At 42.7% G+C, this 13,908-nt stretch overlaps 1 protein-coding gene across 1 annotated transcript in view; it reads right to left on the bottom strand.

Annotated features, from left to right (window-relative positions):
- PLEKHG7 (pleckstrin homology and RhoGEF domain containing G7) overlaps positions 1 to 8,765 on the bottom strand; it is a 67,298-nt gene extending 58,533 nt beyond the window's left edge. The window contains exons 1-3 of the mRNA XM_054442992.2: positions 8,620 to 8,765; positions 4,632 to 5,299; positions 4,098 to 4,120 (exon numbers count right to left, since the gene is read on the bottom strand). Of these exons, the coding sequence (XP_054298967.1) occupies positions 4,098 to 4,120; positions 4,632 to 5,138 (530 nt within the window). The 5' untranslated portion in view covers positions 5,139 to 5,299; positions 8,620 to 8,765. The remainder of the gene's footprint in view (positions 1 to 4,097; positions 4,121 to 4,631; positions 5,300 to 8,619) is intronic.
- Positions 8,766 to 13,908: the final 5,143 nt, after the last annotated feature.

Below are 13,908 nucleotides of genomic sequence, written 5' to 3'. Positions count from 1 at the left end.
TATGACCCAGCAGATCCAATGGTGCTTAAGGTGTCTGTGGCAGACAGAGATGCTGTTTGGAGCCTTTGGCAGTCCCCTGTAGGTGAATCACAGCAGAGACCTCTAGGATTTTGGAGCAAGGCCCTGCCATCTTCTGCAGATAACTACTCTCCTTTTGAGAGACAGCTCTTGGCCTGTTACTGGGCTTTGGTGGAAACTGAACATTTGACTATGGGTCATCAAGTCACCATGCGACCTGAACTGCCTGTCATGAACTGGGTGCTTTCTGACCCATCTAGCCATAAAGTGGGTCATGCACAGCAGCATTTCATCATCAAATGGAAGTGATATATACATGATTGCGCTCAAGCAGGTCCTGAAGGCACAAGTAAGTTACATGAGGAAGTGGCTCAAATGCTCATGGTCTCCACTTCTGCCACCCTGTCTTCTCTCCCCCAGTCTGCACCGATGGCCTCATGGGGAGTTCCCTATGACCAACTGACAGAGGAAGAGAAGACTAGGGCCTGATTCACAGATTGTTCTGCATAATACGCAGGCACCACCTGAAAGTGGACAGCTGTAGCACTACAAGCCTTTTCTGGGACATCCATGAAGGACAATGGTGAAGGGAAATCTTCCCAGTGGGCAGAACTTCGAGGAATACACCTTGTTGTGTACTTTGCATGGAAGGAGAAATGGCCAGATGTGCAATTATATACTGATTCAGGGGCTGCAGCCAATGGATTGGCTGGATGGTCAGGGGCTTGGAAGAAGCATGATTGGAAAATTGGTGACAAATAAATTTGGGGAAGGGGTATGTGGATAGACCTCTCTGAGTGGTCAAAAACTGTGAAGATATTTGTACCCCATGTGGGTGCTCACGAATGGGTGACCTCAGCAGAGGAGGATTTTAATAATCAAGTGGATAGGATGACCCGTTCTGTGGACACCACTCAGCCTCTTTCCCCAGTTGCCCCTGTCATTGCCTGATGGGCCCATGAACAAAGTGGCCATGGTGTCAGGGATGGAGGTTACTCATAGGCTCAGCAACGTGGACTTCCACTCACCAAGGCTGACCTGGCTACGGCCACTTCTGAGTGCCCAATTTGCCAGCAGTGTAAATCAACACTGAGCACTCAATATGGCACCATTCCTTGGGGTGATCAGACAGCTACCTGGTGGCAGGTTGATTATATTGGACTTCTTCCATCATGAAAAGGGCAGAGGTTTGTCCTCACTGGAATATATACTTACTCCGGATATGGGTTTGCCTATCCTGTATGCAATGCTTCTGGCAAAACTACCATCTGTGGGCTCATGGAACGCCTTATCCACCATCATGGTATTCCACACAGCATTGCCTCTGACCAAGGCACTCATTTTATGAACAAAGTAGTGTGACAATGGGTTCATGCTCATGGAATTCACTGGTCTTACCATGTTCCCCATTATCCTGAAGCAGCTGGATTGACAGAATGGTGGAATGGCCTTTTGAAGTCACAATTGTAATGCCAACTAGGGGACAATACTTTGCAGGGCTGGGGCAAAGTTCTCTGGACGGCCATGTAATGTTCTGAATCAACACCCAATATACGGTACTGTTTCTCCCATAGCCGGGATTCACAGATTCAGGAATCAAGGGGTGGAAGTTGAAGTGGCACCACTCACCATCACCCCTAGCGATCCACTAGCCAAATTTTTGCCTCCTGTTCCTGCAACATTACGTTCTGCTGGCCTAGAGGTCTTAGTTCCAGAGGGAGGAACACTGTCACCAGGAGACGCAACAATGATTCCATTAAACTGGAAGTTAAAATTGCCACCTGGACACTTTGGGCTCCTCCTACCTTTAAGTCAACAGGCTAAGAAGGGAGTTATAGGTGCCCGCCACCACGTCCAGCTTATTTTTTAAAAAAATATTTTTAGTAGAGATGAGGTTTCACTATGTTGGCCAGGCTGATCTCAAACTCCTGACCTCAAGTGATCCACCTGCCTGGCCCTCCCACAGTGCTGGGATTATAGGCATGAGCCATTGTGCCCAGCCTGACCTAGCTGTTCTTTTAAAATTTACCAAGACTATTTTTGTTATTTCCTCACAGATTCCATATGGCAATGGAAATTATCTTCACATCATTTTTTTGTAAATGGCTTGATGCATCCCATTGATTTGCCTTTATGTCTGCTGGCTCCATCTAATAATCAGAGCTGGACCCAGACTTTACCTGCTCTAGGAAACATTCCTTGATTTAAGACTCACAAATATACATATAGTACATCCACCCCTGATGCCTTCTCTAACCAATTATTTACTCAAAATCTCCACTTAGATGTTTCATAGGTCCTCAAACTCAACATGTCCAAACCTGAACACAAGACCTACACTCTAACCACTCATATTTCATTTCTTTACCCAAGTTTATCTAGGTCAGTGAATGGACACCTTGGTTACCCAGTTGTACAAGTCAGAAACTTGGAGGTCATTCTTGAAGATTCCTTTTCCTCACCCTGATAGGCTACCATTCACAAAGTCTGGGGGATTGTATCTCCTAAATATCTCTTGCATTGAGATACTTCTTTTTAACCCCACTGCCTTCATCATAATCTAACTTAACAACTTCTCATACCTGAACATTCGAATTATTTGACTCAAGTCTGCTTGCATCCAAATCCCAGGTATATCCATCTGATTGTATCACTGCATTAAATGGTTTCACACTGCTCTTAGGGTAAGGAATAAAATTTCTCAACATCTTACTAAAATAATTTGACTCTAAACATCATTTTTTTCTAAGACTACCCTTTTTCACTTTCTTTGACACAACTGAACTAGATCTCATCTTAGAGCTTTATTCTATTTCACATATGGAAGATTTACACTAACAGCCCCACTCTTCCCCAATCCTTACATCCATACACTTTGCCATGTAACATTTCAATGCTCTCCCACTGTTGGTAACATGTAATTCCCTGACCCTGAGTTCAACTGAGTGACTTGCTTTGGTCAATAAAATTAGACCAGATTCAGAGCTCAGGCTCCAAGAGGCCTTGCATGTTTCTACTTGTCCTCTTGAACCTCTCCCTTCACTGTATAAAGAAGCTGCTTAATTGATCCCATGGACCCATGGGAGCCGTTTGATCGCATGAGCAGGATAAGGAACATTTGGAGTGGAACTGCTCAGCTAAACCTGGCCTAGACCAAGTCATCCCCAGGGAACACAGAGATGTATAAGAAACAATAACTGTCTGTTACTTTAAGTGATTTTTTATCTAGCAATAGCTAACTGATACACAAACATACCAATTTGCATTTCCCTATGGCTTGGTAAGTATCTTCTACCTTTGTTGATACAATTAGGCCAACAGGGATTAAAATCAACAAAGAATGTGTATATGGATGTTATCCTTACTGCTATGAACATCAAACTATTGCTTGAGGATTGAAGTCCAGTAATAAAACAGCAGCTATTTCTCCAAAAAAATCCTCTGTGACTTTTCAAATGAAATGAGGGCTTTCCTGCCAATCCCACAAGTCAGGAAGATAAAATTGGGCATGGATCTTTCCCTTGCTGCTACAGAAACTCTTCATCCCTGTCAGGGATGGCAGATCCATTGCTACAACCAGGGGGCCACGCTGAAAGTTCAGAGCTGGTTTCGGAAATGACACAGTCTACTTCATTCTGGATAAGAGCACTGTCTATCATAACAGGTTATTTTAAAGGTCACCCTAGATTTAACCAGGACATCTTGTTCCTTTCTTTTGTCCTCTAAATTTTTCTTTGAAAAGCTGTTGCATATCTCTGGCCTTTCTATTTTCTCTACCAGACAAAACCTACTACTAAGTGGATGTTAATTAAGCCACAGGGCCAAGACACTGACAATTCAAAATGAAAACCATGACTGCATATGGCATTGTATCTTGCCCCCAAATGCTGTGCTCTTAAAGGGAGACTCTTGAAATGAAAACTCTTGCACCTATAAATGTGAAGAGTGACTTGAGTGCTATAAAACAAAGTGCACTGGTTAACACACCGTTAGCTTTGTTAGGTCAGGACGGAAATAAAAATCTAATAGTAAATAGTCAACAGATGTCATAGCACCAGAGAAAATAAATGCATACACACCTGGATGGGTGCAATTCTTCTCCCTGAAATAAATTTAAAGAATATATGTTTTAGTCTTGCTCAAACCCATTCCAAACTCCAAAGCAAACATGTTGAAAGGAGAAACAATAAGCCCTCCTAGTTAAAACATGTTGTACATTTTGGTGGGATTGGAAATTTGAATAACTGGCTCTTTCTCCCCTTTTAAATCAGTGACACCACGTTGTCTTTAAATAGTGTGCATTTGCAAGAGGGCCCCCATTGCTCTTCGGTACCTGACAGACCATCGGTAAGTCTGGCCTTGGTGCATCCTTTCTCAAAGTGCCTCTAAGGACAGAAGAACGTGAGCGAGATCATTTTCTTTCCTCCCCAGATTGCTGCCCTCCTTTCACTTAAGAGCCAATGCTTCCTAAAGAGAATGTGTCCCCTCAGTGTGACTTCCTGTGCTGTCTCCTTTTTAGGATCTACTGGCCCTTGGGGGAACAAAGCAACTCTGAGATCTATTTTGCTTTGTGGTTCAGCAACTGAGAGGCCAGAGGCTTAGAGCTGTGTTACCTGAGGACTAGCGCGTCGTGGGGTGGGGCTGGGCAGGAAGTGGCCTTCTTGCTGCAGAAGAGAGGCCTGGTGAAGGGACCCTTCACTGACAGGCTGAAGCTCAGGAGGGAGATACTTGTCAGTGGGCCGGGTTTGGGGCTCCAGTGGGTCAGCTGCATTCAGGGCCCTTTCAGGTTCAGAGGTCAATCTTGAGTGGAGTCTCAAGGGTGACAGCAAGTGTGAAGAATCCTTTGGGCTTCCTGGCAGGCTCTTGGAAAGGTAACATGGGAAGCCCACAGGCTCTCCCCAGCTTCCCCAGGTGGGCACCTGCAAGGCATCCTGCCTTGTCCCACAGCCACGGGTCCTTAATCTCCTCAAAGTGGGCGAGGTGGAGATGCGGCCTGGGGCTTGCCGGTCAAACTGGAGGAGACTACCCTGGTGCTTTGGCAGGCTCCTCAGCGGGGGCCGAGGAGAGGCTCCGCAGTCTCGGGGTGGCACCTCTGGACAGAATGACTCTGTTTTCTCCATAAAGCTAAGAGGTTCTACCGTTGGTAGAAGGTTCCGGAAGACGTATGAGTTGCTGTTCTCTGGATCACATGGAGGGTGCTCAATTTCTGCATCCAAGTGCCACGCTTCCTCTAGTAGTTCTTTTCCTTTTCCAGAGGAGAATGTCAAGCAGGTTGTTGCATCTGTAGTGAGGAAGAGCAGACTGTGAAATATGTAGCAAATGAGGGAGACTGCAGTGAGAAAAAAGGTCTAAAATTTCAAAGGAAAACTTCTAATTCTTCATAGGCAATAGAGCTCAGTTCGCATCAGCATCCTTTATGTTCAGAAGATAATTAATATGTGACTCCAGCCTTCTCATCTAAATAGCGTATTGAAATCTGTTTACTGTCTACTTAATATTCCTTCTAGGTTCAAACAAAAAAGCCTTTAAAAACTTTGGTAACTTAAGGTACTTCCTGGAAATCACACAGCTCCTCTCCTTGTGATTATTCCATTTTAAGAGAGTCAAATATACATTAAATCCTCCTTATCATCTACATTTATGTATGTATGTACATACTTTGGTGCATTCTGGGGATGCAAGAACAAGGAAAACAAGGCTCCTTCCCTCAAGGTTTAAATTACAGAATGAGACAGGCTTTGAAGGTAACTGATGTAAAGTATCTGACAATGTCTTTTATCTTAGATTCTATCAGTCTTTACATTTTGGAAAAACGACTTGCAAGTTTGAAAATAAAAACCCAGACATCACCAGGTACCCTACTGTTCATGATTGGAGGTGTTTTTTGCAATCTATGCATGCAGAACATGCTCAAGAAAAGCCGACCCTTCCATTTCACAACTTGATTCATGGGAGCAGCTTATTGCAGTTTCGTTATTCTGTATTTTCCCACATGAAGAAGGTATGTGTGGGAAAACATCAATCCTTAGACATCCCTTATGGCATGAGAGTTGATGCTTGATGATTTGCAGACCAGACGTGGGACTGTGGGACAGGCGAGAGACCCATCTTCCCTGGCCCCAGATGGCGTGGGAGATGGCTTCAGACTGTGCGTGGATTGTTTGTGGATGGAACATTGGTAGTTGACCGTATGTTCTACGATCATCAATAATAGTTTTAGTAAGTTTATCATTCTAAAGCAGAACTCAGCAATCTGAAACCCTTTGGCCACATTTGGATCGCCAAAATTTAAGAATGGCTAATAATTTACTTCTTATAATTTTAATTGCACGAGCAATACTTTTTAGTAGAATTTTTCTAGGGTGTATTATTTGCTTCTTTAACTTGATATAGAGAAGGCTGAAAACCAATAAACCTTTTCCTTATAACCTGACCTCATTCTGTTGACAATCATTCTAGTACTTTGCCAAAATACAGTGATTACTACTATGTTTACTATAGCTCTGTGGAGAATATAATTGTTACAGGTTTCTATAGCATCAGAATATTCACTCCCACACCAAATGGCCCCACACCGATGTACTCCCTAATTTTTATTCCTTACTTCTCACTATGCTTTTTGTACTTGCCTATGGCAACCACTCTCTCCTCTTTGTTTCTTTTAATCTGTGTCAGTCATAGAAGTCCAACAACCTTTTGAATAGATAATTAATAGGTTGTTAGATCTATTCCTATCAGTAGAGGAGGAGCTCAATGTTATGACATTGTCATGACAATGTTGTGACTTGACATTGATTTTGGGGACTTTGTGGTCTCTTATTTTACTCCCTGACTCTTATCTTGTTTAAGGTCAAATAAGTCCAGGCACAGAGGCTCATGCCTGTAATCTGAGCACTTTGGGAGGCGAAGGCGGGAGGATCACTTCAGCCTAGAAGTTCAAGACCAGCCTGGGCAACATAGTGAGACCCCATCTATATAAAAAGATTTTTAAAGGCCAAATGAAACTAACAGGTACTGGATTTTAGACTGGTGAGTTGTTTGAGGAACTACTTAGATGCAAACTAAAGTCAATTCAACTCTCATTCACAAAAGAAATCTAAAATTCTTAATGTTGGGTTTGTTTTATTTTGAGCTGAGGGCTCAACTGTTATAGAACTTCACATGTAGTTCTATAATGCATGAGGTACCCTTTTTTGCAGAGTGGAGGAAAGAAGGCAATGCCAGTTTAGGAAACTTATGTTCAGTTAAGGTGGATTGTACTAGTTTTGGTTTTAGATTGGTAATTCCTGGATGCTGCTCTGAAGGTTGATACTAACATTGCTGGAGAGGCGTGAAATGGTCCCTCCTGACCATTGATAAAATAAGGTACATTGTTGCTACATGGAGAGGCCAGTTCCTCATTCTCCCAACAAACAAATGCTGAGCTGAGCATCAAATCTATAGGTACTTTCTTTCTTTCTTTTTTTTCTTTTTAGAGATGGAGTCTGGCTCTGTCGCCCAGGCTGAGTGCAGAGGTGTGATCATAGTGCACTGTAACCTCAAACTCCTAGCCTCACAGAATCCTCACGCTGCAGTGCTCCTGAGTAGGTGGGACTATAGATGCTTACCACCACACCCAGCTAATTTTGAATCAATAGGTACTTTCACACATACATACAATCAGGGCAGTTCTATTATTTTTCTCCTTTAGAAGACTGTCCAAGTTCTAGGCAGCAACAATGTTAAAGGAATTCAGTATATTTGCATAGGCACTTGCATAATAGTTAGATCAGATTTCTTAGTCTTTGGGTTTCCCCTCTGTCCTTTTGGCCTTTTCCTTTCCTCTTTTGAGGGGTTAGGATACAGCTTTGGGTTTCCTTTGTAGTCGTTCAGACACAGGGGTGTAACTGCTGGTAGGAAGTTATTTATGGCCAATAGGATTCACATCGGTAAGAATTATTTATTAGCCACTGTCTTAAATATTGGAAACAAGGCAATAGTAACTGCTGACATGATGCACTGCGGAAATGGAGAAACTTTAAAAACAGCAGGGCTTAGGGAGGTGGTTTGCAGAAAGGCAGGAAGAGCTCAAGCACCAGAGGATATGGGTCTGGTTTCTCTTCCAGTATCACCGCCAACGGCTGTGTGACCTAGGACAAGCCACTTCTCCTCTGCCAACTGCCATGCAGCATTTACCAAGAGGACATCAAAGAACCTGCCTCACAGGCCTGTTGCAGAAATTAAATGAGATAATGGCTAAGGCTCCTGGGAAGCTTTCCCTAAATGACTACACCCAGTGGATCTGATAGAATCAAACGTTAACAAGTCAATCCATTCATGCTAACTCTTCTTTATGTTTAAAAGAGGAAATTAATACATGGTCACCATAAAGAAAATTCACCAGCCTTTGACCTTCCAAGCCTTGAGAATCCAGCAAACACCCATCCACACTGTTGGGGAAGCCATCTCACTGTACTAGAAATGAAACCATTGCAGGTTAATGATTCACTAATTCTAATGAGACCTGGAGAGATCAGCAAAACAAGCGAAACTGATAGCAATAGGACAAAAGGAAAGTGCAAGAGAGAAACCCAGAAAGCAGCTGAATGTTGCCTTTAATACCTGTAAGATGGTCTGTCCCTGAAGGCAACTGCACCAAGGTGGGTCCTGAGGCTCCTCAGAGCCTGCAGATCCAGAGTGAGCTGCCAGGGGGAGGGCTCGGAGCAACGAGTTCCACACCTGTTAACAATGCACCCTCCCGGCTGAGTGAAAGCAACCTTGCCACCAGCTGCAATGAGGAACCGGTCTCTCCCCTCCTTAGAGACATTTCCAGTTATTTGTTTATGAAAAAGCCTAAAGGGAAGCCAGCTCAGAATCTAAGGCAGCCTAAGAACAAGTCAGGTAAACAATGGCTGATCAAATACAGAAATGATGCAAATGTAGCTTTTTACTTCCTCTTGAGGCGTTCAACAAATCATCACTCATAGTTCAGTGAAGCAGTTCTAGGTTTCTATTTCATTTATTTTCTCTAAGGGTGTGAGACGCATTCTTTGGAACTCTACTTTCTTCACATCATAAAACATGTTGTGTTGATCTATTTTATTAATGACATGCTTTGATCAGCATTGAATAGTAGAGGAAATGATTAGAGCACCAGGCAGCGAATTTGTGAACATTAGTTTTCAAATAATTAAAATGCAAATGGAAGAGCATTTATATCTACCAGTATTCTCATTAGATCGGTACCCCAAAGAATATTTATTTGATGCCTAGGTGGAGATAATGCATATGTATGCAGCATTAAACAAAAATGTCTATAGACTTTACCAAAACAAAGTCGAAGTAATTCTAATGAAGTCTAATTCACTGAAGTTTTCATTGATTGGACTCTTTACAGATACTTACTGTGAAGGTTCCCTGAGGTCGGTAGTTCTTCAAGTAGGGTCCCTGGATCAGCAGTATCACTATGACTTGGGAACTTGTTATAAAGGAAAAATCTTCCCCCTCCATTCTCTCCAACCCCTGGAACTCTGGGGATGGGGTCAGAAGTCTGTGGTTTTTTTTTGAGACAGGGTCTTACTCTGTCACTCAGGCTGGAGTGCAGTGGCACGATCTCGGCTCACTGCAACCTCTGCCTCCCGGGTTCAAGCGATTCTCCTACCTCAGCTTCCTGAGTAGCTGAGATTACAGGTGCACACCACCAGGGCCTGGCTAACTTTGTATTTTTAGTAGAGACGGGGTTTCACCATATTGGCCAGGCTGTTCGGACTCCTGACCTCAGGTGATCCACCCACTTCGGCCTCCCAAAGTGCTGGGATTACAGGTGTGAGCCACTGTGCCCAGCCAGAAGTCTGTGTTTAACAAGACTTCCAGGTGATTCTTACATGGGTTAAAATTTGAGAACCACTGCCCTTAGAGGAAAAAAAAAAGGTCTAACTTATAGATGTTGGCCTTGTGATAACCTTTATATTAGTCTTTAATTCTCTCATATTGATCTTACTAGAACATCATTTACTTAGAACTTTGAAAAATGACTTGATCTCCTGCCCTCACCACCATTGCCAGCATTACCATGACTCAACCCAAAGCAGGATATCAAAAAATATTTTGCCAGCATGGAGCCGCATAAATAGTTCTGAGCTCCTGCCAAGGATGTCTAGAAGTGAATTGCTTCAATTTGGGAAGGAAAAAAAATGAATAAAGTCTTTTAGCTTTTAGTTTGTGGAAGGAAGGTCATACTTTTATCTACCAATCCCCTCACGCACGTGGGATTGTAAAGCTGTCTCTCCTAGGGGATAATGATAATGGAATATTTGATCCCAATGCAAAAACTTCCAACCTCTGGTTGTAACTTCAAGAAGGAAATTAAGAGTCTTATAGAAAGGTCACAAAGGATTATCAGGGAAAAAAATGTGCCACCTCCATCTGATTTGTAAAGGAGATGGCAATAGGGAGGCATTCTGGGTGGGGAAGGGACACCCCAGAGTCGGCTTTTCCTTCAAGACCCTGGGGCAACCTCACTGTGGCCCTTTCTCAGATGACACATGGAGGTGCTCTCTAATATCGCAGAGGGAGCAGCTTGCCTCAGCATTTTTTGCTTGCGTGTAGTTTTACGTTTATGTATGCTTTGCTTCAATAAAAAGTATACCTTAAAAAGTATGTCTATGCTAAAAGATGACATCCTGGTTTGCTTACTTTCTGGCTTTGAATTGGCAAATTCCTAAAAGATATTTTCTCTCTAGTTGTTGAAAAGAGGTATGAGACATATTTGAGCTTCCTTTTAGGTTTTAGGGTTACAAAAATTCAGTTGTACCATATTTATAATGATTAATATAGCTGGGCACAGTGGCTGATGCCTGTAATCCCAGCACTTTGGAAGGCCAAGGTGGGCAGATTGATTGAGCCCAGGAGTTTGGGACCAGCCTGGGCAACATGCTGAAACCTCGTCTCCTCAAAAAATACAAAAATTAGTTGGGTGTGGTGTTGGGCACCTGTAGTCCCAGCTACTTGGGAGGCTGAAGTGGGAGGAATGCTTGGGCTGAGGTTGCAGTGAGCCGTGATCATGCCACTGTACTGCAGTCTGGGTGACAGAGAAAGATCCTGTCTCTCAAAAACAAACCAAAACAAAAAAAAGGTGAATATCAGATGAATATCAATGCATCTTGATATCTTTCAATATTTCTGAGGTATTTATTCAGGAAAAGTTTCTAGGTAGTACATATTCTGAGCTGTTTTATACCCCAAAATGACTTTATTTTGCTATCACATGTGCAGGGCATGGAATTCTTGCATCATGGTATTTTCCTTTAAAGGTCTGTAGGCATTTTTGCATGATTTCAGTCATTAATAGTTGAAATAGGAGGTCAATAGAATATTTACTCTTTGCTGGGTACCATACTCTTAAATTTTTTTTTTTTTACTTCTTTGTGAGATTGTGTATGTTCTATTGAAGTGTGAAATATATATAAATTTATATATATTAATATATATTTATATATAAATATATATTAATATATATTTATATATATAAATACATATATATATAATTTTATTGGGATTAGGTCTTGCTATATCACTCAGGCTGATCTCAAACTCCTGGGCTCAAGTGGTCCTCTTGCCTTAGCCTCCCCAGTAGCTGGGACTACAGGGAATGCTGCTAATTTTTTATTTTGAAATTTTTTTGAGGTAGGGTTGGCCGGGCATGGTGGCTCACGCCTGTAATCCCAGCACTTTGGGAGGCTGAGGCGGGCAGATCACGAGGTCAGGAGATCGCGACCATCCTGGCTAACACGGTGAAACCCCGTCTCTACTAAAAATACAAAAAATTAGCTGGGCGAGGTGGCGGGCGCCTGTAGTCCCGGCTACTCGGGAGGCTGAGGCAGGAGAATGGCCTGAACCCCGGGGGGTGGAGCCTGCAGTGAGCTGAGATCGCGCCACTGCACTCCAGCCTGGGCGACCGAGGCAGACTCCATCTCAAAAAAAAAAAAAAAAAAAAAAAAAGATAGGGTCTTGGTATGTTGTCCAGGCTTAAGTTTTTTCTTTTATATTTGAAGGTAGAGATGTTTACCTAGCATATGTCATGGTGGGTTCTGTTTACCAAATATCTGGTGTGTACTCTCTGTTATTTAAAATATTTTTTCTAAATAAGAAATATTTTCTGTGCTATTTGACATTTATCTCTCTTCTACTGATTCTCTTTCTTCAGTCCCATTCTTCATTCTCTTCACTTCACTCTTCACTTTCCTCATTCTCTTTCTTCACTCTTCAGAGTGAAGTTATCGCTTCACTCTGATATTTTATCTTTTCTCTACATTATTGCTATTGGTTTTACCTTAGGGATAATTTCTTGACACCGTTTTCTATTTGGCTATTTTGCTTTTGCTTGTTCCATTTTCTGCATAGTCCAAATTGCCTTTAACTGTTTCCATAATGACTGTAACATCAATTTTACTTTCAAGATAAATAGGAGTATTTCAGCTCAATTTTTTTTAGACGGACTTTTGCTCTTGTTGTCCAGGCTGGAGTGCAGTGGTGCCATCTTGGCTCACTGCAACCTCCACCTCTGGGGTTCAAGTGATTCTCCTGCCTCAGCCTCCCAAATAGCTGGGATTACAGGCATGCGCCACCATACCCGGCTGATTTTGTATTTTTAGTAGAGATGGGATTTCACCATGTTGGTCAGGCTGGTGTTGAATTCCTGACCTCAGGTGATCCACCCATCTCAGCCTCCCAAAGTGCTGGGATTACAGGTGTGAGCCACCGCTCCTGGCTTTGCAATTCTTTTTTATTACAAAATGTTTTCATGGTGGCAGACTATAGGTTCTTGATTCATGTAAAAAATATGGATTATTTAGTGTGTCATGAATTGAGGACTATGATTAACTCAACTGTATGTGATCTAAAAATTAAAGTCAAAGAATCATGAATTATAATTTCTAATTCTTTCTGTTTTTTGAAATAACTCTGTTTCAAAAAAAGTAGTTCTACTGAGCCATCCTAGAATTTTTTTGCTTTATTCTTATGACCTGTAAGCTATTTTACTATGCTCAATAGTTATTCCATTTGCCATTCCTTAGAGAAGGGTGTCTTTGCTTAGCCAGTGTTGATTTGGGGTTGACAAAGGATTTCACTAGGTTCTGATTGCTTGCTCAGCAATTTTGCACTTTAAGGGGCAGGGACCTAGAGTGACAGCTGCAGCCACAATCAGAGCATAAGCTGGGTGCCATCACACTCATTCACGAATGAAGGGCTCCCCAGCATGGCCAGTCCTCTGCTTGCTTTCAGACTTATGACCAGGAGCCACATCTGAGGCCTTCCCTCAGATGTGCATTCCTAGAGCTCAAGTGAGAGGACCCAAAGGGCCGGGCTTCCCATGAGTTCCCTATGCTTTCCTGCCTTCTGAGTCTTGGAACAGTGCCAACTCACCTCTTGGAATTGGAGTTTTAGTAGACATTTGTTAGCAGCCTCCCTGCACCTGTGATCCACTCTCCTTTCCAGAGTCGTGATTTCCATTTAGGTTCCATGTGTTTCTCCATGCTTATTTCATTCCCAGCTTGAGGGGTGGAACACTAGACCTTGGCTCAGTCAAATTTGCATTTTAACCCCCAGGCTGCAAGGACTGGTTTAGGAGATCAGCATGCAACCCAAGCCAGTCCAATCAGTGTGACTCTCAGAAATTTTGCTGAGAATCCTGGGACAAAGACTGTTTCCTGATGGGTGTGGAAGAGGAGGCAGCCAGCAATGGGAACTGTTGGCAGACACCTTGAATCTATGGGGTTTGGGAGCCAGTCTTAGGATATATCTGACACCATGACAGGCAGAGTGGAGTTGGAAAGAACAAAACAAAACTGGGCTTTAGTGACATCCTAAGTAGCCAAATCGGTCCTCCTCCAATGCTAGAAAGAGATTCCT

The sequence above is a fragment of the Pongo pygmaeus genome, chromosome 10 (genome assembly GCF_028885625.2).
Source record: "Pongo pygmaeus isolate AG05252 chromosome 10, NHGRI_mPonPyg2-v2.0_pri, whole genome shotgun sequence".
In the NCBI taxonomy this organism is placed as follows: Eukaryota; Metazoa; Chordata; class Mammalia; order Primates; family Hominidae; genus Pongo; species Pongo pygmaeus.
Note: the sequence above shows the minus strand (reverse complement) of the source record. Positions and strands in the feature narration are given on the sequence as shown.